We start from the raw sequence: 26,482 nt of genomic DNA, 5'->3' as shown, positions 1-26,482 counted from the left end.
TGAAAGACCTCTCCATGTACAATTATTATCAGGTCTGCTGCATTCCAGCACTAAGTTGGCCAGAAAAACACAGCAGTAAAGCTGAATCAAATTCCCTCAGAGCCAGTGAAGGGCTGACATTAATGGGGCCCTTAACAGTCGAGTCCCCAGAACGGGTCAGCAGTTGTCGTGACCCCTTGGCTCTTGGAGCCAACCACACTGGGACTCAGGAACATGAAGCTTTTATGATCCTTTCAGAGCTCAACTGGTCTCCATTGAGGTTTGACTATGGCCCTCCCGTTTCCCACAAAGCCTCCCAAAAGCCTTATCAAGGCATAATGGATAGGGGGTGTGCACAACATTAACCCTTGGGGCAAAACAAAAAGAGATGGTCACGATGACATTGTTTTATAAGAACACAACAATTCAGAATTGTAGCCTTGCTTTTGTTTGTATTGTTAATGAAGTGCATCATAGTTTTGGTCATACAGGTGTGGAACATTATGAGGGTTTCGCTGACCAGTATTATGGAAGCTTATGGAAGACCTTTTCTTCATAATTCTGAGTTTACATTCATGATTCTGACTTATTTCTCAGAACTTAGTTTATATTTCACAATTCTTCTTTCTCTTAGAATTCTAGGTTTACATTCTGTGATTGTTATTTTCTCAGAATTTTGAGTTTACATTTTACGATTCAAGACTTTTCCTCAGTTTATATATTTATTTTCCCTGAATACTAGGTTTACATTCTGTGATTGTGATTTTCTTTCTTTCTTTCAGAATTCTGAGTTTACCTCTCACAATTCAGACTTTTTCCCAGCATTTTGAGTTTACTTCTTGGGATTCTGACTTTCTTACCATAATTCTGAGTTTACATCTCACAATTCTGTTTTCTTATTTCTCTGAACTCTACATATGCATGTAATCAGGTGAGAAAAGAATTGTGAGCTGTAAACGCAGAATCCAGAGAGAAAAAAAGTTAGTACTCGTAAGTCTGAATCTCGTCTATAAAAAAGAAAAAAAAATTATATTTGAATATTTTTATTCCATGGTAGAAATAAGCTTCCACACAACATGACTTATGCAAGAGCCATCCTTCCCTTAAAAAAACAAGGTCATCAGACCACACATTTGAATGCTAAATTCTATTGGGTTACAATGTAAATTATAATCAGAGCAAACTGCACAAATGTCACGTTGTACTACATCCACTGATCATATCAGCACATTATGGATATTCAAGAAAATGCAAACCTATTAGATTTGTGAAACAAAGTTATTTAGTTTATATGAACAGTAAATTTTAGTATCTTAACTTTTTAGTTTAGCTTTATCTTGTAATAATGTAATGGCACATTTCCATTTAATGCTCTTCCTCTAGTGTGAGTCCAGCGGAGACAGGCAGGCGCCGGACATTGCCCACAGGGGCCACACATGCAGAGCGCTCATTGATTGGGTTCAGCTCTTCATGAGCATACGGTACTATATGATGGAATGAGTTCAGTGAATTATGCTCTTTGTTGACCATAGACGATGTACTAATGCTACAAGCTAAATTACGTTGGGATTGTCCCAGCAATGGTTTTCTAATTGGATTTCCTCTTTATTCTCCGTTGCAAAGCACTCAGAAATGACTGAGGGAGTTGTGCATTGTCAGGCCTTGAAGTCTCTGATTTATCACTTTTTTTGACTAATCATGTTTACACGAATTCTTTGTGCGACACTGTACACATCATTACCAGTCACTTATTATCAGTAATGGGCTTCCAAAGAAATGAATACAAGAAAATGACTCAAATTTGGAAGCCAATTTCACCCACAAATGATTCCCTGGAGGAAACTCTTAGGGACAGACTTGTTGTTTGCTGGCAGGGAACTCATCGGCATTAGTCTTAATCTGACATTTATTTACTGATCTGTTAGCTAACATTGTGCAGCACTAAAATACAGTTTAATGTTTCGGTAATAAGTCTTTTATGATCACCAAGGCTGCGTTTAATTGATCAAAAATACAGTAAAAACAGAAATATTATGAAATATTATTACACATTTTCTATTTGAATTTATTAATATATATATAATATATATGTATTTCTTTGATGAAAGCTGCCATTACTCCAGTTTGCAGTGTCACATGATCCTTCAGAAATCATTCTAATACACTGATTAGGTGCTTCTTCTTCATTATCAATGTTCCAAGCGGTCATGATGTTTTTTTTTCTTCTTTTTTAGGAACCTATGATAAATAGAAAGTAAAATAAAAACTGTTAACTGTCATCTTTATTGCATCCTTTCTGAATAAAGGATTGAATTTTACTTAATTTATTTTAATAAAAAAAAAAATTTAACAGTAGATGTACACAGTGACAGTGTAACAGTGTATAATGATTTTTAACAAATTAACAAATAATGAAGGCATAGCAATAAAACAATATAAATAAAAATTTATAATTATGAAATGGCTAGAATTTTTTTTATTTTATTTTGTTTATAAAAACCCAAATAGTCTGGAATTTAGTGGCATTGTTAATGTCAATAAAAATGAAAAAGCTAAATCCAATAAAGAAAAACAGGAGCTGGACAGTTTTATATTGATTGTATAGTAATTGTTACATAACTGCAAATGTACAACCACATCACAAGGCGATCATGTGATTCAGTCTCTGCTTCTTTCCATCACATCATTTATTTCTTTTCAATAGACTTGCAATGCTCCATTGTGAAGGGATACAGTTTCATAATTTAGGGAGGGGATCTTCAACGCCATCTAGTGGCTACAGTATATATAAATGATAATAAATACAATCTATTTAAATAGGTATGCACATTCTGAACACGATACAGCTGTAGTTTCTTTGTTCTAATAAGATATAGACACAGTGTAAAGAGTGCTAGAATGGGCAATATCCCATCATCAAGTATAAATCCTGAGAGCAAAGCTTCTGATAAAACTTAATTCATGTACAGATGATAAGAATGTGAATTTGTTTTTTGTTTTTAGAAAACACAACAAGGCATCTAAATTCTCTGAGACTTTTTCTTGATTATCCTTTTCCAAAAAAAAAAAGAAAAGAAAAGAAAAAAGGCTGATAAATGATAATCTTTTGATGCAAATCATGTAATTTGCCTTGACACTATTTCTGTCACGACTTCACTCACATCTGTGGCCACCTCAGTGGTCAGAGTTTAGGGTGACAGGTATCACCACTAGGTGGAGCGCTTACAGTCAGGAAGAGTGTAGTACTATGACGTATCAATGGCGGCTGTTTAGTCCAACCATCCGAGCGCTTTCCTCCCACAACCTTCTTGATACTTCATCATCTTTTCCTTCTGGTGCAGGGTCTTTTTCAGCACAATCACTGCACAAACACATATGCACAAGACATTCTGAGGTTACAAATGACTGACAAAGTTACAAATTATTGCATTTACCTGAAGTAGCAGCCAGACTTGCTCTCTAAGCCCTCAGTAGCCGCATTTCCACTGTCGGGCCAGTGCGAGCCAGGGCTTAAAGCGGGCCGGGCGGGGCTCATAGCCCCGGGCCAGTAGCACCGAGGCCAGAATAGCGCAGGGTTTCCACAGTGGAGCTTGAAGCACCGCTGCACGTCACTAAAACACGCCCTTACACGCCTCTCAGAACAACGTCATGCAACCTCATTATTTCACCAACAAAGAGAAGTTATCAGACAACTAAGAAATAAGTCACTGGAACATGCGCGATCACAAAACGAAGATGATAAAAGCGGCCGTTTGTTTGCATGCTTTGTTATATATTCAAATTCAAAAGCATGATGTTTTAACTACCTATAGAATAAGTGATACATTGATCATATTGTTTTAATTTATCAGGACTCAAAATAATTCACACATAAATACACTTATTTCTATTTTATTTATTTATTTTTAACGCTCATGAAAATAGCCTGCTTATTCAGTCGAGTCTGTTTCTGCTTATTAGCCACAGCCGTCACATTTAGAATGAAGCTCCCGAACAAAAAAACATTGTTTGGCTATATTCTTTTATGATAGGCAACGTGAGAAAAACTCTCGAGACGAGGCTTGTGACAGATAATATAAGTTACTTAATAAATACACGATTGTGATAGAGAATAAGAAGCTGACGTTTGATTTCTTCAAGCTGTCATATTTTACCATGTTTACTATGATAACATGTTTACCGTGCATATCTTTTTCATCACTTATAAATATTTCTGCCTTGTTTAGTGATTATAATCCACATTGGATCAAGTTATTTCAAACACTCACTGCTGACTGAAAGAGAGTTTTGAGCTCGACTTATTTAAAAAAAAGTGTTAAATGCTGATGTTAAAGCGGTTATCTTTTTGAAATGATCCTCAGCGCAGACTCTCTATTTTTATAAAAGCTCCCAAACAAAAATCATTATTATATTTTGATGATATGCAACGTGGAGCTAAACTCACGAAACGACAGATACAATGTTACTTAATAAATGTGATAGAGAATAAGAAGCTGACGTCTGATTTATCCAAGCGGTCATTTTTAACATGTTTACTATATAACGTTAATGTTTAGCGTGCATAATCTTTTACATCGCTTATAAATATTTCTGCCTTGTTTAATGATTATAATCCACATCGGATCAAGTTATTTCAAACACTTGCTGCTTACTAAGAGTGAGTTTTAAGCTCAACTTATTTTAAAACGTCTTTAATGCTGGTGTTAAAGCTGTTATCTTTCTGAAATGATCCGCGCTGACGCTCTCCAGACACGGAGAAACTCCGCCTTTGTTCGTAACCCCTCCTCTAGCCCCAGCTGGCCCGCTTTGGCCCAAGGTTTTCGTCGGGCCGAAAAAACCTGGCCGTTGGCCCCGAGGAAGCCCCGGCGAGGCACGATCAAGCCCCGGAAGTGACAGTGGAAACGCGACTGGCCCTGGCACGCACTAGCACGCCCGGTCCTAGCTCGATAGTGGAAACACGGCTAGTGACAGCGCAGTAGATGGAGGTCTGAGCACCCTGCCAAGGAGTCTTCATCAGCAGAATACAAGGCACAGACAGTACAATCTTCAGCACTGGGTACTGTACCAGAATATGCCTAATCAGCTCTGTTCGAATCACTCCTGGATGAAGGCAGTACGAGGAGACCCCTGTACCTATGAGTATTCATGTAATTACAGTATGTGACAAAACTAATCAAGTCAGAACACTAAAACATAGAATACTATTTACTTTTTGCTCAAACTAAACAACTTTGTTAGTTTAATAATTAGATTGCAAATTGTTTCCTATACCAAAAACTGCAGTATATCTTACCTTTTATTCTCCGTGCAAGCTCTCTAGAGAAAAGCACATTGGCCAGCTTACTCTGTTTATAGCTGAGCAAAGGACTGTAAGGCCTTTTGTCAAAGAACAGGTCATCAAATTCAATATTTCCTGTTGGAAAACAGTGACAAATATGGATATATCAAATATGGTATATGGAAACTCAAAGTTTTCCATCCTTGTAACATATTTACTTTAACAACTAAATTACTGTTCAAAAGTTTAGGATCAGTAAGATTTTATTTAGTAAAGGAATACATACTTTTATTTATTATATATATATATATATATATATATATATTAATTAAATAAATGTATGCATTTAGCAGACGTTTTTATCTACAGCGACTTACAGTGCATTCAGGCTAAAGTTTTTACCTAACATGTGTTCCCTGGGAATCAAACACACAACCTTGCACTGCTAACGCAGTGCTATACCACTTGAGCCACAGGACCACATCATAATATTACTGTTTTTACTGCATTTTTATCAAATAGTAAATTGTGGTGTATTTTCCACATATATATAAGCAAAGAAATAATGTAGTCTGGTCTAAAAAAGTCTTAATTTCAAATCTTAACATGCTTATATCTTAAAATCTTAACATTCTGAGTATTTCAGATTTTTAATCAAAAGAAATTACCACCAACATGTGCAATACTAGACAAATTAACTACGCGGCTGGGGGAGGATCTCTTTAGCATTCCCAACAGTAGATTGGTCAGAAGAAAGTGTCCCAAGTGATTGACAGCCAGCTGTTTCTCAAAGCCATCCTCTGTGACCCACTTTGGACACATCATAACACCTGTCAGAAAAAAAGGGACTTTAAGATTTGTCTCTGGACCCCTTGCTTTTAAGAATAAAATCAGACTGTGTTGACAGTCTGACTCACCTGCATTGTTTATAAGTATATCCAGTCGTTCCTCTGTTGCTATGAACTCTTTGGCAAATTCTCGGACAGAATACAGAGATGCCAGATTTAAGTGTCTGATGACTACATTGCCATTTCCTGTGGAGCGTCGAATATACTCTGCAGCATTCTCGGCACGAGTCAGGTCTCGGCAGGCCATCACTACCCGAGCCCCTTAATGCACACATAGTCACATTTCCAAGTTAAAAGTAAGGGGATTAATAGATGTGGTCCTAAATAATATGGCATACCTCTACGAGCCATATCTTTTGCTGTTTCCATGCCAATCCCAGTGTTAGCACCGGTAATCACAACCGTCTTTCCATCGAGACGAGCACAGCTTTTGCAGACACCACCAGCTATCCATTTCCGCAGCAGCATGAAGCCTGTAAGGGAGATGGAACCATTAAAACAATGCTTAAAAGAATTTAAAACACATATTGGGCTGTAGAATCTTGAAAATCTGTAGCATTTATTATTATTATTATTATTATTATTATTATAAACACACATTACTGTTCAAATGTTTGGGCTTACCAAGGCTGCATAATAATAATAAATACTCTAATATATATATATATATATATATATATATATATATATGTGTGTGTGTGTGTGTGTGTGTGTGTGTGTGAGTGTGTGTGTGTGTGTATGTGTGTGTGTGTGTGTTGTTTATTCCTGTAATGTCAACGCTGAATTTTCAGCATCATAAACATACATTTCAGGATTCTATGATTATCAGAATGTTCGAAATAACTGCATTTTTAAATGGAAATCTTTTAGAATATTTATACGCTTTTTATTTAACACTTAATTGCTAGATGATAGTATTTATATATTTCATAAATCATTGCTTTAAACAACTTAATAGCCTTTAATAGCCTTTTATTTTAAACAAAGGTTCTAATAAAGGTTCTAAAGACGTCAAACAAAACACGTAACTTACTGATTGCGGCCAGCGCGATGATAGCGCCATAATTCACTCGATCAGATGATGTGACTTTATCCCTCATCCCTCGTCTACGAAATCAAGAATGTCACATTGTGTCGTCTCTGTGCAGAATGCTATATATAGGGCTTAAGCAACTTAAACAACAGCTTAGTACCTGCTGTACCCTTCGCCAAATGGCTGATTATGCGCGCCAGATAAACATTTAGAACAGCAGATTTCTCCATGTTTTAAAATTGACGTTTATCCGACGTTTCTCTCATGACTATTAGTGGTCAGATGGTAGATTTAGTAATATTCAAGTAAATTGTAAAACAGGCCTTGTATTGAAAATGGCAATAATACACTTTATTTTATTTATTTTTTCCGTGGGTGAGTTTGTTAACACGAATGCAACATCTATGCATGAAAAATGTAAAATGGCGTAAGTACGTTACGCACGAACGTACACGCCCTCACGCCTTCCACCGCAACAGAAATACATTTAATATTTATAATACTAATAATAATAGTAATAACTTTTTTTGCAAATAGTGTTTACTTTGTAAAGGGTTTTCAAAGTTTTTAGAGGCGACAAAAGTGCACAATACCTATTTTAACTATGGATTAGGTCAAATTTAAAACAATAAAAAAATTATTAGATTACTACAAAATTCGAAGAGTTTATTTTAAATAACACCATATTAAGAACCATTCATAAGTCCCACACAAGCCTTTACAACATTGTACAGGTTGGTGAAATAGATAACCTGTGTTTTGCCTGGCTCCTTCTAATGATTTCAAGACAATAAAAAGAATCGGTTCAGAAGAGTCATTTGTTCGGTACTCGTAGTACACTAATTAAGATCATAGACTGTATGAAAACAGGTTTAGATGTATGTTTTTGATGCATTAAAATAACATATTAGTTAGAGTCGTTGGTTCAGGATTCGGTCCTTACTGGTCGTGTCGAATATTTTGTGCTGCATATTCAATAACATCGTTGCAGTGAGTCTGAGCAGTAGAGCAGTAAACACTGATCTGTGATGTTCCGCCCACATTGGGAAGACCGCCCATTCGGAACAGAATGTCTTAAAATCATTCTGTTCCAGCACCTTTAAAAAAATAGAAGCTGTTCTGGAAAAGTACAGGTTTTTGTTTCCTATATTACTTATCAGTGCTTTGTGCATCTAAGGGGCTTGTATATGCTCATTTTTGGCCAATATTTTCATATAGGAGATGTTTTCAGTGTTCAATAATAGAACATCAATAATTCTGTTCAAAAAAGACTAATCTATGATGGTCTTGACAGATTATCTGTAAAACACCAGCAAAGTAATGAATAAAATAACAACAGTATCTGCTTTCCATTATTAAACCAGCAGTAAGTTAAACAGTGTAAAACGTTGTCGTTTCAAGGAAGGAAGCCATTTTCTTGTTCCAGTAACCACTCCTCCTTATTTCAGAGATTACAGCCAATCAGTGCTCAGAATCCAAAACCGGAAGTGGCGTTTTGGGTGCATCAACCAATCGCTGACGCAGAAAGAGCAGAACCTCTGCCCATTTAGCGCACTTATTCGTCTCGTCTGTGACGTACCGGCAGGCTTTGTGTTCTTTCAATATATCACATCGAGCATATTTCCATATGCGCTACAATCCGGTGAGTATTATTTATAAATTCGATCATTTTTGATGGATTTGCGTTTTAATTCACGCATCCGATGACCGTCGTATATTATGTGCGCAGAGTGTGCGGAGTGCGCACTCGGTTGGCGCCGCGCGAGGGGGGTTGCGGCATAATTTGTGACCGAGTATTTGTAATAAACGTCGAGCTGGCTCTCGTTCCGACTCACTTTTGAATTTTAACCCCATTTATTGTTATTGTACACAAACCTAAGTCTTATGCTTTCGTTTATGTCTGTCAAATCATCCAGTCTCACGCACTGAATCTAATGGTACAGGAACTACTTTTCTCTTAGCTCGTTTCGGTTGGATGAAACCACATTGCGCGTACTTACACATCTGAGGGCTTTTCTTATGTGACACGGTGGCGCGCTGGATATCAGACCCATCTTTTTTCATATTTTACTAATGTATGAAAAACAAAATGTGGTTTACTCACTCTTTTTTGTGTCATTTGCAGGATGAGATGGTTATATAAACGCCAGTCTTGACGTTGAAACCGGTCGGAGCTGTATGCTGTCAGAGTCCGGTGAATATTGTGAGGGTCTTCATTTTAAACATGTCACTCACCTGTCCAAAATAAAACTTAAACCTAAAGTTTCCAGACTTCTTTTACTAAACGTCATTGGCAATAATAGTATTATTATATCTTTTTCATCTTAGTCTTAATGTAAAGGCACGTTTACTGTTTCATATGTTTACTGTTCAAATGTTTAGCTCAACAACAAACGTTTTATATTTCAGAAACATGGATGCGGATTTGTTTATGGAGTGTGAGGAGGAGGAGCTGGAACCATGGCAACAGCAAAATTCAATGGATGATTCTGGGGGAAATGCTGAAAGTAGTACTTCCACTGGTGTGTAATTTTATAGGTTTTCTGTAACCTCTATAGTTAAATGTATAAAAAAAAAAATCATTATGCTAAATAAAACCTGCCTTCTTCTCTGTTTAGTGTCTTCAACTCCCACTGCGAAGGTTGATATTCCAGCTGAGCCTAAAACCATGGTGATCCCAAAACTACCATCTTTAGTGAACACAGCAAACACGGTTCCACTGATCACAAATACATGTGAGCATTTGTTCCTTATAGCATTTTTGAGTGATTATCAGTTATTTTACCCATTTAAGGAATATTCTGTCATTATTTACTCATTCTCATGTTATTCCAAACCCATCTAACATTCTCTGTTTTGTTAAACACAAACAAATTAGGTATAATATCTTGGCTGCTGTTTTGCATTTCATGAAAGTGAATTAGTTCAATTTTAAAATGGCAAAAGCATAATAAAAATTAATTTGTGGTCCTTATATTTACACCGTGTATGCTTTATACACTTTGTGTAATGTAGAGACTGAAATTCTTACTATTTACACATAATCCATGTCAAATACTGGAAGCATAAAGTCATATAAACTACAAAAATGGTACATCATTGCCAATGGCACCATCTTGATGAAAATGTTTTTTTTTTTTTTTTTAGTGACTCAACGTGTAGTTCCTGCTGCTGTCCCGGCAGAAATTCCTAAAGCAGTGCAAGGGCAGCAGGTCATCTTGGCGCCGGGAGGAGGAGGGCTCGGCACTGTGGCTCTGTCACAGTTTCTTTTGCCTGGCACAACTCAGATTGCCAATGCTGCCAACAGTCAGCCGATTTACTTTACCACACAGGTGCTACCATCCCACCTCATAGATCCCAGTTTATTTCTGATCATTTCAGCTTTTCTTTTATCAATCAACACGTTTCCAATTGTGCATGATTCAGGGTCTTCCTGTCCAGAATATCCAGCCTGGCCAGAGCCCAATGAGTTTGGTACTGAATGTCCAACAGGGCCAGACTGTTCGACCCATTACACTAGTCCAAGGTATGGTAATGTGCTCCTAAAACTTGAGTTTTTTGTTGTTGCTTATTGATTAACAATTTTTTTTTACATGTATTCTCAGCACCTGGCACACAAATTTTCAAACCAGCTGTTGGAGCAACCCAAATAATTACCCAGCCAGCTCAAATGAGGACTGGAGCTCCTGTTGCAAACAGAGCACAAACACCCAGCACTTTTAGCACCGTGCAGATACCTGCTACTCTAACCATTCGTACCACAACAGCAGTCGCCCCTCCTGCAGCCAATTCTCTACCCACCATGTCGTCTACAACAACTACCCAGCCCTCTGCAGCACGAACCACGACTAAAATCTGTAAGATGCTCCTGTTGAGTACAGTTTTCATTCATTATTTCAGAATTCTTTTTAGAAAGTGGTTTGTAGTTTTAATTTGAAGAAACAGTGATAATGATTTAAATCTCAATGATATTAAAATTGCACTTAAAATGCTTTGCATATTTAACGTTCACAAGATTAAATTATGTTAACAAGGTAGTTCCTGTTATAACTGTTACTATATCGTGTATTTATCACAGCTTAAAGTGATAAATACATGATACACAGCTTTTTTTATTTTTTATTTTTTTACACCGTTTCTGAGTCCATTCAGCTGATCTCCAGGTCTAGCTGTGGCACTTTAGCTGTAGCTTAGCATAGATCATTGAATCTGATTAGACCGTCAGCATGACCAAAGAGTTTTGATATTTTTTCAATTTAAAACTTGACACTTCTGAGACCGACGGAAAATAAAAAGTTGTGATTTTCTAGGCCTATACGGCTAGGAACTATACTCTCATATCCGGCATAATAATCAAAGAACTTGATTCCAGAGTCAAGTTTTAAATAGGAAAAATATCAGAACTCTTTGGTTATTTTTGAGGAAGATGCTAATGGTCCAATAAGATTCAATCATCAATGCTAAGCTACAGCTAAAGTGCTACCGCCAGACCCAGAGATCGGCTCAATGTATTCAAAAACGGTAAAACTTAATTGTTTAACTCTAGGAGAGTTTTTTCGGATTGTTTCTTTAATGACTCCATTGACCAATCAGCATCAAGAACTGCAATTATCAGTTCTAAAATTGTACTATTTCTCTTTACAGTGACAATAAAGCCAGGAAATGGACCATTGGACATGCAAAATATAATGAACCTTGTGAAATCCGTGAACCTTCCTGGTGGGGCTCAAGCGCAGACATTTGTTGTCATGAGCAATCAGAAGACCAACAATGGCCCTATTGTTTCATCTGCTGTACCTGTCATGACACAAAATGTTGTCCAAAGTAAGCTTTTTGTTCTGCATCTGTGATAGCTACTATGATAGTTCCATATTAGAGTAGAGCCATGCTGATAAAATCGAATTATTTTTTTTCCTCTTTTCTTTGTAGCAATCCCTATTACACATACAACAGCATCAACAACTAGTCATTTTTGTACTCGTTGTGGAGCTCAGTTCAAAATGATTGAGGCTCTACGGAGTCATATGTGTGTAAGTATACACTTTCTGAAGATATACTCATGTATAATAAGGGGCAGCTGTGGCCTAATGGTTAGAGAATTGGACTTGTAACACGAAGGTTGCAGGTTCAAATCTCAGTGCCGGCAGGAGTTGTAGTTGAGGGGAGTGAATGAACAGCGCTCTTCCACCCTCAACGCCCATGGCTGAAGTCCCCTTGAGCAAGGCAATTGTTCCCCAGGCGCTGGAGCAAATAGATGCACAATGCTTCGGGTGTGTGTGTGTGTTCCGTACTTGCTGCTTTTTGCACTTGGATGGGTTAAATGCAGAGCACCAATTCCGAGTATTTCCGACTTTCATTTTTTTCATATATTTACATTTGGCAGATGCTTTTATCCAAAGCAACTTACAAATGAGGACAATAGAAGCAATCAAAACTAACAAAAGAGCAACAATATATAAGTGCAAATGAATTTGCGGTTAGTCTGAAGTCTCGGTTAGCCTAACGCAGTACAGGTAGCAAGGTTTTTTTTTTTTTATGTACACAAAGCAAATGAAGTAGATAGAATAGAAAAAAAATAGAAGGCTACTTTTTTTAATATATATATATATATATATATATATATATATATATATATATATATATATATATTAAAATAGATAAATACAGTGCCATCTTTTTTCATTTTGTTATGAAGCAGCCTTATGTAAAACTGCTTTAATTGACACCTTTTTCCATATCAATCTACACTCCATTCACCAAATGACGAAGCAAAAACAGAATTGTCACAAATTTGTACATTTATATTTAAAAAAAAAAAAAATATATATATATATATATATATATATATATATATATATATTTTTATATATATATATAGCAGAAGAACTTTAACAGCCTCAAGTCTTTTTGGGTATGATGCGACAATCTTTGCACATCAGCATTTGGCAATTATCTCATGCTCTGTCAGGTTGGATGGGGGCAGAGGCACATTTTCAGGTTTCTGCAAAAATATTTGCCTGGGCCACTCAAGGACATTCACAGAATTGTCTATAAGCCACTCTTGCTGTGTTTGTCCTTTTGGAAGGTAAACTTTCTACCCAGTCTGAGCTTCTGAATGCTCTGGATTAGGCTTCCATTAAGGCTATCTATATTTTGCTGCACTGAGCATTCTGTCTACTCTGAGTCCCTGCCGCTGAAAAACAGCCCCTACTTTTGGGTTAGTACTCTGCAGGTGATGAGGAGAGCTGGTTTCCTTCAAAAATTATGCTTAGAATTATGGTTCATAAGACCAGAGAATCTCCTATCCACATATGATCATGGAGCTCAACTAGAGCGACCATCAGGTTCTTGGTCACCACACTAAACAAAGCCCTTCTCCATCAGTTGCTCAGTTTGGCCAGAAGGCAGCTCTAGGAAGAGTCCTGTTGTTTCAAACTTCTTTCATTAAAGGGATAGTTAACCCAAAAATGAAAATTTGATGTTTATCTGCTTACCCCCAGGGCATCCAAGATGTAGGTGACTTGTTTCTTTAGTAGAACAAAAACTGAGATTTTAAAAACAGACCATTGCAGTCTGTTAGTCATATAATGCAAGTGGATGGGAATCATGGCTAAAACATACAATAAAAAAAAAATAACATACACAAACAAAAGCAAATGATACCCTGTGGCTCGTAATGATACATTGATGTATCATTTCCACCTGGAGGGAACAGTTAATGAAAAAGTCTGTGAAAGGGATTTTGTGCCTCACATAAATCTGAAGTAATAAATTTAGGTAAAGGGGTGCTGAGCCAGTGGGGGTTTTGTAGGCAAACATTAATGCCTTGAATTTTATGTGAGCAGCTACTGGTAGCCAGTGCAAATTGATTAAAAAGAGGTGTGACATGCATTCTTTTCAGCTCATTAAAGATAAATTTTTAAGTCCAGCCTGGATAGAACTAGAGCTTGACCCAGGAGTTGTGTTGCATGTTCAAAAAAGAGAGGGCCTGATCTTACATTATAAATATACATTATATGTGTATGTTATATATAAGTGTGTTTTAGTAATTTCAAAGTGGTCAATTAATCTCATTCCCCCCTTTAGTTCTGCTGCCCAGATCTGGCCCAGACTAACACGAGCAGTACTTCAACTGCTGTGAGCACTCCAGCCACACCACCTAAAAGCCTCTCTGCTGTGCCCAGTATCAAGCTGGATAGCCCACCTACAAAGGCCGGAGATACCCAGAACAGACTTGTCATGCTGGTGGATGATTTTTACTATGGCACATTTGAAGGGAATCGAGTTTATGTACCAATGGACAACTCAAAAGAACCATTATCATTCAAATGCCTCACCTGTAACAAGAGACTAAAGAATAATATTAGGTATGTTGATGGACAGTCAAGTTGGGATGGGAATTATGGGTATATACCGTATTTTCTGGACTATAAGTCGCACAATAAGTTTTTTTTATAAGTTTTATACGTTTTTTTTTTATATAATTTGGCCGGTCCTGCGACTTATAGCCAGGTGCGACTTATCAAAATTAATTTGACATGAACCAAGAGAAAATCAATGCGCTCTATGCTGCTCAGTGCTTCTGTAGCCTACACTCTCGCGGCTGTAGACGGTAATGTTTTCTCTTGGTTCTTGGTTCTAAATAAATGCGACTTATAGTCCAGTGCGACTTATATATGTTTTTTCCTCATTATGACATATTTTTGGACTGATGCGACTTATACTCGGGTGCGACTTATAGTCCAAAAAATACAGTATGTCTAATTGCAGTAGATATGATTCCTTCTAGATTGGTGCAATTATTAATGTTTGTTCTCCTTGCAGACTTATGAATCATATGAAGTATCATGTTGAGTTGGAGCAGCAAAATGGGGAGATGGACACACACACATCCTGCCAGCACTGTTTCCGGCGCTTTCCAACACCTTTTCGTCTTCAGTGTCACCTGGAGAGTGTCCACACTTCTATAGAGTCATCTAGTGAGAACTATTTTCTGTTTATTCATTCATCTTAGGGGTCTGTAAGGGTTTTTATGTATGTTCTGTGTATATGTGTATATATATATGTATATGTGTGTGTGTGTGTGTGTAATATATATATATATATATATATATATAAACACACACACACAGTACAGACCAAAAGTTTGGACACACCTTCTCATTCAAAGAGTTTTCTTTATTTTCATGACTATGAAAACTGTAGATTCACAATGAAGGCATCAAAACTATGAATTAACACATGTGGAATTATATATGGAATTATATACATAACAAAAAAGTGAGAAACAACTGAAAATGTGTCATATTCTAGGTTCTTCAAAGTAGCCACCTTTTGCTTTGATTACTGCTTTGCACACTCTTGACATTCTCTTGATGAGCTTCAAGAGGTAGTCACCTGAAATGGCCTTCCAACAGTCTTGAAGGAGTTCCCCGAGAGATGTTTAGCACTTGTTGGCCCTTTTGCCTTCTGTCTGCGGTCCAGCTCACCCCTAAACCAACTCGATTGGGTTCAGATCCGGTGACTGTGGAGGCCAGGTCATCTGGCGCAGCACCCCATCACTCTCCTTCTTGCTCAAATAGCCCTTGATGCCTTCAGTGTGACTCTACAATTTTCATAGTCATCAAAATAAAGAAAACTCTTTGAATGAAAAGGTGTGTCCAAACTTTTGGTCTGTACTGTATATGTATGTATGTGTGTGTATATGTTTGATCCATATATTATTCCAGTTAAACATGTAAATGGGCAGTGACACATTCTAATTAGGGATGCACCGATCATGATTTTTCATGGCCGATTCCGATTTTTTACAAAGTAACTGGCCGATTTTTTTTTTATTAATTTTTTATCTTTAAGCAACAAACAAGGAAGAAGGAAAGTGTGCATAAACAAGATGTTTATTTGGTATTTAATAGGCCAAACTGGCTTTTAGCTATTGAAAACAATAACTATAACCATCTGAAATTAACAGCTACATTACATACATCAGCATTTAGCTTTTGTTTTTGAATTGGGTTGAAACTACAGAGAATTGGCCTTAAATTTAAAGATTAACTGTAACCATGTGAAATTAAAAGGCAATAACTGCATAGTTCTACAATCCAAACAACACACATTCAATAAGATGTTTCTTGATCAGCATTCAGTATTTTAGTTTTTAAATTTGGTTTTAAATAAAAAAAGGTCTTTACCAAGTGTCTTTATTTACAGACTAAATAAAAGTATGATATATAAATAGATTATTCCTAAATGTTAAAATCAAATAATGTTGGTGTGAATAAAACAAAGATGCAAAGTGTTTTTATTCATCCAATAAAAAAAAAATTAAGGCTAATTATTCACATCTATATTTTTTTCACTTGAGCCAGTGAAGAGTAAATAAATAACTATTCTCTCAAGTAAAAAAACATAGATGTGAATCATTACCCTAAATTTTTTTAATTGGATGAATGAAACACTTTTTCTCAGTGTGCTACAGCAGGTGATTTTTAAATCAAATTAAGTCGATGTAATTTTAAGGTAAAATGAAAATAATCTACTTTCATTTACTTCTGGCTTTTCAAACGTGTATGCAAGTTCCACTTTTCAAAAAAAAAAAAAAAAAAGTTTCGTTTCTCATCCAACACGTGAGAAGTTGATCTGACCATCTCTTCATGGTCTACTCGCGTTCAGGGCTCGAACTGGTAACAGTAAGCTCGCGCAGCTTTAGTGCGTGCAGAAAAGGGACTCTTATTTGTGCGTCTGTACACCAACGGCCGATCGCTTCCTGCTATCTGTGCCTCAGACATGAAGCTCTACATTTCCAGTGCTGAACGGCTGCCCGTGTCCTGCGCACAGATTTCGAAATACTTCCACACAAATGACATAGCAAGCGATTACAATGTAGTCTGTGCACGTGGCCGCACTTCCGGAAAAAATCGGCCTAAAGAAGACCAAAAACCGGCCGATTGCCGATCGCGTATTTTAAGCAAAAACCGGCCGGTTCCGATTTATGGCCGGTCAACCGGTGCATCCCTAATTCTAATCAAGGATGTCCCTATTTAATCAAAATGTATCCTTATGCAACTGTTCTCAAATCATTGGATTTTACATTAGTATTTCCTACAACACAGCTGCCAACCAGTATTTCTGTGAAGCAGGGTTCTGTTGTTGTTGTTGTTTAATTTTTCTTACTTTTTGAAATTCTTATACACCAGCAACATTAGAAGCTTTCCTCACAGAGAATCAGGTCATACAGGCACAGATAAAGTTAAACATTTAGTTTCTAGAAGTTGTTCATTTATCCACTCTTTGTCCCAAAATGTAAATTGTGCAGTTTTTTGTTATCAACCAAAAAAAAATAAAAAAAAGCTTGCAGGACAGGTTATGCTGGTACGAGAATATGCAGATAGCTTCTTCAACCGACACACACTCTTGATATGTGCACTAGTTTATTTGACTAAATTCAAACATGAAGGGACCACTGGGGTAATGTCCAAACACAAAAATGGTTTTGTAACAGCCAACTTTCATATCCTTTTTTCATAAGGCTTTTAGTTCCACATAATGTCAATTTAACACTAATTGTATTTGGATGTTGCATGTTGTCGTGACCATTTTTTTGGTTTACTTAAGTGACAGTAAATGTTTAATTTCTGTTGACCGACAAATGTTTCATGCTTGCTTTGATTTGGATTTGCTAGTTACCAAAAACTGCAGTTAGTTATATTTGATTAAGTGGTTGTTATGCTTTTCTGTTCAGCCAAGTGTAAAATATGTGAGTGGTCTTTTGAGAGTGAGCCAGTGTTCCTGCAGCACATGAAGAACACCCACAAACCTGGAGAGATGCCTTATGTGTGCCAGGTAAATTGAGAAAAAATAACTATCACTAGTGTTTACATACAATATGAAATGTAAATAATAGCCATGCTATGGAGAATTATCAGATATTTTTGTTTACCTTACTCATAGCCAAACAAGTAAAAAATCCTGCAACACAGAATTCCAGGTTGAGAATGGTTTTGCTGTGCCAAACAAAGCTTGAGGGAAAATATAACTGTGACTGTTCCTTACCGTTTGGCCAGACAGTGGAAATGCGGCTTATAATAGTAGTAGTGTTTGTAATGTCTTGATACTTTCAGGTGTGTGAATACCGCTCCTCCTTCTACTCGGATGTGTTTAACCACTTTCGTACTTGGCATGAGGATACTCGCCACCTCCTGTGCCAGTACTGTCTTAAGGTTTTCAAGCATTCCACCAGTTACCAGCAGCACTATAATCGTCACCAGGTGAGCATGAATGAAAAATTGCATGCAAACACATATTCAACATGCTCTCTTTTGTATTCCTGGCAATGTTATAGTCTTCTGAAAAGATCTAAATGGATGCATTGCTTTAATATTTCGAAGAAAAAAAAATCCTGTTGTTACCAATTGACCCAACATACATTAACAAATATTTTGAGCCATTATATGACATTCTTTATTTTCTACAGAAGTCAACAGTTTACCACTGTAACAAATGCCGTCTTCAGTTCCTGTTCACAAAAGATAAAGTTGAGCATAAAATCAATCACCACAGGACTTTCCGAAAGCCTTGTGAATTGGAGGGACTCCAGCCTGGGACAAAAGTAAAATAATTGTCTGTTTGTTTGAAAACAAGTTGTAACTTGTTAACTTGTCGGCTGCAACAAAGTATTTTATGAATGTTTTACGTCATCTCCTTATTTCCAGGTAACCATTAGGGCATATGTTGGGCTTAAGAAGTCACCAGGTCAGGCAGCTTCAAAATCTTCCACTAACATTCAGAAAAATAGTAATAGCAGTACACAAGCTTGTAGTGGTGACCAGAAATCACAAAGACATGGACCTGGGAAGAAACAGGTCAGCAAGATGTTTGACTTCTTATCCAGGTTTCAAGAGCAGAGGTAAGCTCAGACTGCATTTTAACAGATATGTTGATTAATTTCAACTGGAAATCAGAAATTTGAAGGATGTACTTTTCCTCTCTCCAGGGCACTGATGGGCAGACATAAGTGTGTGGAGTGCACTTTTGACATCCCAGACTTTGCGAATCACTACCCTACTTATGTTCACTGCTCACTCTGCTTCTATAGCACTTGCTGTTCTCGAGCTTATGCAAACCACATGATCAAGTAAGTGAAACTGAAGGTCAAATTAGTTTAGTATTTTTTTTTAAATGGCAGATAATCAATGTGACAATATACTGATGGCAGTTCATTTATTAATTTCAGCAATCATGTTCCTGGAAGAGTCCCAAAAACTTCTAAAAAGGGGCCACCAAGGTAATATATTATCAGTTTTGAGTTCTGTTTTGTATACAGTCTGAAATTGTTGCTTATGGCTGTTTCATTGCTCTTTTCTAGTGGTGTTAAGCTGAGCTGTGCAGGTTGTGAATACTCCACTGCTTTAGGGAACTTGATGGCCAAACATCTCATTAAGTTCCCTTCTCACTCCTACTGTATCTTCACTCGTAAAGGTGGGTGTTCTCCGACTTAGTAGAACAATAAAACATCTATGTTTTCCTGAGTCTTTAAAAACTTACTGCATGGTCCCCTACCTGCATGCTTGCTTTTCTCTCTCTGCTTTCTTACTCCTGTAGTAACAGGGCATCAAACTCTATTGTAGGTGTCATTAATTGCATGATTATAGTAATAATACACTGTAGACACAAGTGAAGCCTTAATTAAGTCTTAATTAATAGTATCATGAAATACACTGCTACTATGAACTTATCAATTCAGATCTTTATAGGATCAAACTCATTGACAGTAGATTTCTAACATCCGAGCGTCTTAACATCGTGTGCAACCTTTGCCAACTGTTAATCTTCAAGCTTGTTTTACACACTGTTTTCACAGCTTGAATGATATTTATTGTGTAGATTAGACAACTACAATAAAGAGGGATCATTTTAACATACTTTTTTCCGTGCATTATTAGCTACACTCGAACATTACAGATATGCCTACAACATTTGCAAAGTGGCCAGTCTTGAGTAATAGCCCACAGAATGTGATCTACAACAAATCACAGGTGTGGACTATGAGCTCAAGCTGTCCATTGTCAAAATGGACAAAGTGGGCCTTTGAAATTGGTGTGACTCTACAGGATTTACAGGCAAGCCTTTGCGAGAGCACTCTGGATGAGTAAATGAGTATTTACACAAAACCTACAGCACACCACCTGAACTGGAGAATATCAGAAGGAATACAAAAAAAAACCCCTAAGTGGATTAATTTAGAAACATGACAAATGAATAACAACAAGGACTATCCATCGGGGAATTATCTGCTGCTTCTGAGCTGCTTATTGTTTTCTTTTTTCAAAAGCTAACTGACCTATCAGAACCACATGTACATTGAGCATGGTGTTATAAAATGGATTATTGGTGATGGTAAAGACACCAAGGAGAAGACTAACTCTGTGTTCCTATAATCCCTCCCCTCCCCTACAGAGTGTTTGGAGACAGATATTGAGTTCTGCCAGGTTGAGGAGGAGGTGGAGGGTCCACAAGGGGATGAAGCTAGTGATGTTGGGACACAGCCTGACTGGTTGTCCATGAAGCAGTGGAGTGTGCCCAAAGAGGAAGGAACTGTGCCAGAATTCATGGAGAGTTGTGGCCCGCAGCATATAATGACCAGGAATAGCGACGTCCTCGACTACTTCCAGCTTATTTTTCCCGACACCCTTTTTGAGCAGATTGTTTTTGAGACCAATGCCTATGCCTCTTATTGCTGCTCTCTGGGGCAGGGGGACCCTTCCTGGAAACCGGTGTCTGTAGAGGAGGTCAAAGGCTTCTTTGGACTCTCTATCCTCATGGGCATTCAAGGCCTGGGGGAGCCAGAGTTATACTGGTCCTGGGACCATCACCATGGCCGCTATGGCTCCAGAACATGGGAGCTCTTTTACAGGACCATGTCTGTCAAACGTTTCAAACAGATCGGCACTCACATCCGAATGAGCAGTATGCTTGTGGAAAACGATAACCAGAGTCCTGACAAGTTGTCCTTTTTTCAGCCCATGCTGAGCATCCTGCAGACAAGCATGCGAGACGCCTACAGGCCAAACAAGTGTCTGACAGTTGATCAAGCTTTTCTACCGAGCCATGACAAGGGAATAGCTCAGGTGAAGAGTAAAAATAACCAGCCGAGGATATGGCTACTGTGTGACTCAAAGTCAGGCTACTGCCATAAACTACTGGTCTTAACGCATCAGGAGAAAAACAAAGACCTGGGAAAAACAGTTGTATCGCAACTCTTAGAGGGCCTCGAGGGTAAACATCACCACATCTTCTTGTCCAGCTCACTTGTGTCTGTGCCACTCATGAAGGAGCTGTATGATGTTGGAACATACTGCTCCAGCTCCGTCTTGCCTCAAAGTCCAATTTTGCCCAAGGAGTTTTGGGATGAACCTATACTGAAAAATCAAGGAGATTTCCAACAGTATGAATTCGCCCCACTTCTCGCCACCAGATGGAAAGATAACAAGCAGCTGGTATGTCTCTCGACAAATGCTAGTGCAGGCAATCCGGATGTGGTGTGGAGGAGATCTCCCACTAAGATAGGAGAGCTTTGTGCTGTTGAAAGACCTCAGGCCTTCAAGTTGCTCCAAGACAACATGCGTGGTGTCGACATCTGTAATCAGCTCCTGACGTGCAACCAACTCGGCGGCCTCGTTCTCGACACCAATTGGCGGCGTCTCTTTTGGTTCCTTGTCAACTTGAGCATCATCAACTCTTTCATTGTCCTACGGGAGACCCGCAAAGACAATCCACCAGGGTGGCTTCAGGGGGGACATTTCTCGCAGGCCATCTACCGTAAACGTCTAGGGTACCAGCTGGCCAAGTGTGCCGCAAGATTTGCTCGCCAGAACCAGGTCCACGATAGCATGCTTGAGCAACAGATTGTTAAAAAAGAAAATCCGGACATGCAAGAAGGGGTCAGACATCGATTAGCCAAAATTACCCGTAGGACAAGGAGATGTAAAGTTTGCAACTTGAAAAACATGCGTCATGAGAGTGTATATGGCTGCACAGCGTGCCATGTGAATCTGTGCAAACGTTCTTGCTGCTTCTGGGACTTCCATGGTTTCTCACCTAATTTCCAAGGTTATAAAGCCCAAATTCTGACACTAAATATTAATCAATGGATTTCCAAATGTTTATCCCCTCATCAAATGTGCACAAAATTAAGGAATTTATCATTTTCAAAGACTTTTTAAATTGGCATGCATTAATTTGAAGTGATTTGAAATGCATTGTATTATATATTTTTAACATGAAATATAACAAACACATTGTTTATATTCATTATCATAGATTATTATAAACGATGTTAGAATTAATTATCGTATTTTCCTCTACAGGTAACCCAAAAGTGGGATTCGTTGACACCAAGAGGTAAGTCTTTTAGAAACCAACCGTTTGATTAAAAATGGCAACCTTGGGTAGATAAATTTGAAAATGGAACAAATAATTTGGATACACCAAATTGATCAATTAATTTCAGAATTAGTTATTGCATGCACCTTTTTTATTAAATTTAAATGTAAAAATTATGGAAGAATATGCAGTTTATGCAGCTTACAGTAATGTGTGAAAATGGCTTCTTTTTTCAGCTAGCAAATTTTAAGTTGCCACATGTTGTACAGATACTGGAAAGTGACCCATTATTTTTCCTTCCAGGGAAGGCACAGACTCTGGAATTAAATACAGAACGGAAATGTTGGATAGAGGCTTGAACAGACCTTCAGCCAACATTAAAATCTCAAGTGGCGCCGATGCTGGTCTTGATGAAGACATGGACCAGGAAATGGCCCCTCTAGAAGATGAAGATACTGACTCGGACTCTGAGAAGACTGAAAGTGATGAAGACATGCCACATGAAACCGAGGCTAAAGAGGAGGTAGAGGTAACCGTAACCAATACACTTACTCAACCTGTGAAAAACAGAGAGGAGACTCTGTCTATTCATCAGCGTCGAATACTACTCCTTGCACTGTGCTCCGGGGTCCAAAAAGCGGCTAAAGAAATGGACACCAAACCTCAGCTTATCAAGACTTGGCTTCAAGACAAAGAAGATCAATTAAATGAATGCAGCAGCACAAGCTGTGGAGAGGCCGTTGATCGTCTTGTTGAGTGGGTTTTGACTCAACGGGAACAGCAGCGTCCAATCAATGAGGCAAAACTATTTGAAAAAGCTTCAGAGCTCCAAAGCCAAACCAATGAGATAAATTCTTTCCGTATTTCATACGAGTGGGCTGTGAGCTTCATGATGCTGCACAAATTGGGCTTGGATACCCCTTTGACAGTAGATCGGGAACTCCCTAATGCCATGGAGGAAAACTGCCATCGCTACACAGAGTTGGTGCACAGTAAAATAAAGACAAACAACATTTCACAGTCTGTCTTTGGTGCTATGGACCAGCTTTCTGTTTTTGTGGACTTTAAAATGCTGAATGAAAATACCAGAATAAACAGAGAGACTGCTTTTCAGTTTACTGGGTTTGGGAAGCCCTTCTTAAAGATTTACCTTTCAATGCTTGCAAATGGTACAATGCTACCTGCAGTGCTCTTCACAAGTCAGAGCACAAAAGTGCTGAACAGAAGCCCACCAGACTCAGTCCTACTTATGACCAAGGAGGAAGGTTTCACTGCAGCGGAAGAGCTTGAAATTTGGGCCACCAAAGTGTGGAAGCAGCATCTCGACTCACAGAATGAAAATGATGCTCTGCTGGTTATGGATGGACATCATAGCCAAACATATGAGAGTATCATATCTGCAGTCAGTGGCAGCAAAACATTCCCTGCCATAGTTCCAGCTGGTTGTACAAGCAGACTTCAACCTCTAGAGATGTGTGTACGTCCTGTGTTGCAAAGGTTACTTCTAGCTCGTTGGGCACAACGACCTATCAATTGTGCATCTGGGGTTCAGCGTGAAGCTCTGTTGGAGCTTCTTGTATCCTGGTTGGAAGAGGCCATGTCTTGCTTCTCTGGTAGGCCTGAATTTGTTCAACACTCATTCTGCTTGGCTCACCTGCTTCCTTATCAGGAAGCACATACGAATTTGCCTGGTTCACCTTTGGAGCTATTAAATAAGCTGTCGGAGGCCACTCTAGAACCTGAAGTTGTAGAACTTGATTCAGAAGAAGAAGAGCCCATGGATGCAAACACTGTAGACAAAGTGAACCAAGTAACAGAGAAAATTGATTTGACACAGGAGCCAGAGGATGAAGAAGTCAGTCAAACAAATGATAAAGATGTAATGCCAATTGAAATAAAAAACACAGACCAACAAAAGGAAAGATTTGATGAATGTTTGGAAATTGCAAGTGAGTCCACAGATGTCTCGCATTCATCCCCTGAATCAGAGACTCCTCCACACAACTCTGAACAAGAGCAATTCTCAGAATCTGGTCAGGATGCTAACGCTTCCCAAACGGACTCTGCAAACAGGTGATAATTGATCTACAGAGACATTGTGAAGTTGAACGGAAGGAAACCTATTTGGACTGAATGTCACTCTGAATATTTAATTTACATCTACTTTAATTTACCTATTGTGTTGTGGAGTGAAAATGTAAAAATATTTTTTTTAAATTCTAAATACTGTATAGATTTACAGGATAGACCTTGCATGATTGATTTTTGCAAAGTTTTCTACTGTTTGTTCTTTTTGTTTATTCACTAGCATAAAATGATCCAATAACTACCAGAGTGTTAGGATTTTTTTTGGTTTATCGACCGATATTATTTGTTTCAATTCGACATCCTCTGAAAGCAAATCAGCATTTTTGCACCTGCTTAAGTTTGTCATTTCAAAGCTGAAATGCCTCTACACGATTGTCGTACTCTCACAGTTGATGTGATATAAATCTCGTCATCAGCTTTGCATGTCGTCTGCACATGTGCCTGACTGGAGGTCGAGTATCACAAAGCTTGCATCAACCATTTGAAGAAGCAGAAGGCAAAAGAAAATAATAATCTGAAGAATCATTCAAAGGCTGTTTGGTTAAGAGCTATTTAAAATGGTTTAATTCAGTAACCAATTACTATAGCTCTTGAAGTTAGATAGGCCATTACAGAACAATACAACTTTTATTTCATAGCTTTACAGAGTCTGTTATTACATTATGGCTGTTCTAAAGTTCAGCATGTGGGCTGGTAGCAGGCTCAGACTGTCTTAAAGTTCTTCCATTTTGGTTATTTAACTTCTTCCAGAATGAATAAACAGTAAGACCTGCTAAAGAGTCTTAGCATTGCAGCAGCAGTGAATGGAGTGGGATCAGTATGTATATTCAGTATTGATTTCAGCATCTGAATTTACCGTAGCAACCACAGGATGGTGTAACTACACTCCGGGTGTCATTCATTGACATTCAATAAGACATTAAAGGCTTACTTTGGTTTCATCTCCATTGGCTGCAACAATTTTGTATGTAATTTACATGTACTAAATAGTGGGGCTTTATGTAAACAGTCTGATCATGAAGGTAAGTGGGAGTTCATATAACTGGGGGTCTTTTGGATGTTGTTTTGATGAAACTGTCAAATCTGAGGTAAAAGTGTTATATGTGTGACTTCGCATTTTTGACTAATGAATAAAATGTAAATAAACTCAGTTTGTGTATAAAGCCCTCTCTTTTCCCTATGCTTCCCTGCTTTGTTTTAATGTGGACAGAAAGAGGTTTCCCACACTGCCAGCCAGAGATCAGCATCTGCACTCAGATTCCTACAAACTTGTACCTTCAAGTTTGTGCTCTATTTTGAAGAGAATGCGCATTACCTGAATGTTACGTAAAAGTGATTCATACAGGACAGTGACAGCACAGAGCAGGATATTGATTTGTAACAAAGCATAAATAATTCTAAAAAATAATTTCGACTGATTCTGACTATATTTGACTTTTTGCCCTCACACAAAGAATACTTAACAGATTAGATACATTTCTCTAAACTTTGTAACTTTTTTCTGGGATGTAGCACCACCAAATTGTTTTCAGATAACTTAACTGAAGATTTGATTGTTCATTTTTAAGTTAAACCATTTTTGGAAATTTAATATTTATCCACCGTGATACCTAAAATGAAAGTTAATTAAAATGTAAACCTGAAGTTGTGTAGGTGCTAGTGGGACTTAAAACATTCAGAATTTAGAGATTCAGAAAATAAATCCCACATTCTGTATACGTTTATAGGCTTGCTTTTCATTAAAATGTTTTAAACCTGAACATGCTGTAAAAATGTTTGATATTGGAATTAGTTATTCACCCTTGATAACTTAATTCAAATCCAGAAATTGATAGAATTCAGTTTCGAATTGCGAATATTACTGAAAAGCTGTAG

General features: G+C 37.8%; 2 protein-coding genes across 3 annotated transcripts; one reads left to right on the top strand and one right to left on the bottom strand.

Moving 5' to 3' along the window:
- Window positions 1-1,006: 1,006 nt before the first annotated feature.
- Window positions 1,007-7,281, bottom strand: si:dkey-23o4.6 (retinol dehydrogenase 13). Its single transcript, XM_052578243.1, has 9 exons — window positions 7,139-7,281; window positions 6,444-6,578; window positions 6,175-6,366; window positions 5,926-6,087; window positions 5,273-5,392; window positions 4,946-5,112; window positions 3,414-3,451; window positions 3,206-3,340; window positions 1,007-2,217 (listed from the first exon to the last, which is right to left on the bottom strand). The coding sequence occupies exons 1-8, from the start codon at window positions 7,203-7,205 to the stop codon at window positions 3,235-3,237; spliced, it is 987 nt and encodes a 328-aa protein (XP_052434203.1). The 5' UTR covers window positions 7,206-7,281; the 3' UTR covers window positions 1,007-2,217; window positions 3,206-3,234.
- A 1,348-nt stretch (window positions 7,282-8,629) lies between these two features.
- pogzb (pogo transposable element derived with ZNF domain b) lies at window positions 8,630-25,757 on the top strand. 2 transcript variants are annotated; one of them, XM_052578242.1, is made up of 21 exons: window positions 8,630-8,780; window positions 9,264-9,332; window positions 9,548-9,660; window positions 9,757-9,873; window positions 10,286-10,470; window positions 10,565-10,664; window positions 10,744-10,995; window positions 11,783-11,962; window positions 12,068-12,168; window positions 14,225-14,505; window positions 14,963-15,117; window positions 17,880-17,980; window positions 18,259-18,405; window positions 18,612-18,746; window positions 18,850-19,043; window positions 19,131-19,271; window positions 19,371-19,421; window positions 19,503-19,615; window positions 20,594-22,246; window positions 22,504-22,537; window positions 22,823-25,757. In XM_052578242.1, exons 3-21 carry the CDS (start codon window positions 9,552-9,554, stop codon window positions 24,594-24,596), a joined length of 5,823 nt encoding a protein of 1,940 aa, XP_052434202.1. In that variant the 5' UTR covers window positions 8,630-8,780; window positions 9,264-9,332; window positions 9,548-9,551; the 3' UTR covers window positions 24,597-25,757. The 2 variants fall into 2 exon arrangements, with proteins under 2 accessions (XP_052434202.1, XP_052434201.1); XM_052578241.1 differs by having other exon boundaries at window positions 9,264-9,341.
- Window positions 25,758-26,482: the final 725 nt, after the last annotated feature.

This window comes from Carassius gibelio, chromosome B16, assembly GCF_023724105.1.
Source record: "Carassius gibelio isolate Cgi1373 ecotype wild population from Czech Republic chromosome B16, carGib1.2-hapl.c, whole genome shotgun sequence".
In the NCBI taxonomy this organism is placed as follows: domain Eukaryota; kingdom Metazoa; phylum Chordata; class Actinopteri; order Cypriniformes; family Cyprinidae; genus Carassius; species Carassius gibelio.
This window is presented reverse-complemented; position numbering and strand designations above follow the sequence as displayed.

Excerpts from the sequence above, each read along its gene's own strand:
- pogzb (XM_052578242.1), top strand. The coding sequence starts at position 9,552 with ATGGATGCGGATTTGTTTATGGAGTGTGAGGAGGAGGAGCTGGAACCA. Across the intron at positions 17,981-18,258 it reads AGATGCCTTATGTGTGCCAG|GTGTGTGAATACCGCTCCTC; the intron begins GTAAATTGAGAA and ends TGATACTTTCAG. Across the intron at positions 19,044-19,130 it reads TCCAGGTTTCAAGAGCAGAG|GGCACTGATGGGCAGACATA; the intron begins GTAAGCTCAGAC and ends TCCTCTCTCCAG.
- si:dkey-23o4.6 (XM_052578243.1), bottom strand. The coding sequence starts at position 7,205 with ATGAGGGATAAAGTCACATCATCTGATCGAGTGAATTATGGCGCTATC. Across the intron at positions 6,367-6,443 it reads AAAAGATATGGCTCGTAGAG|GGGCTCGGGTAGTGATGGCC; the intron begins GTATGCCATATT and ends GTGTGCATTAAG. Across the intron at positions 5,113-5,272 it reads GCTTGCACGGAGAATAAAAG|GTACAGGGGTCTCCTCGTAC; the intron begins GTAAGATATACT and ends GAATACTCATAG.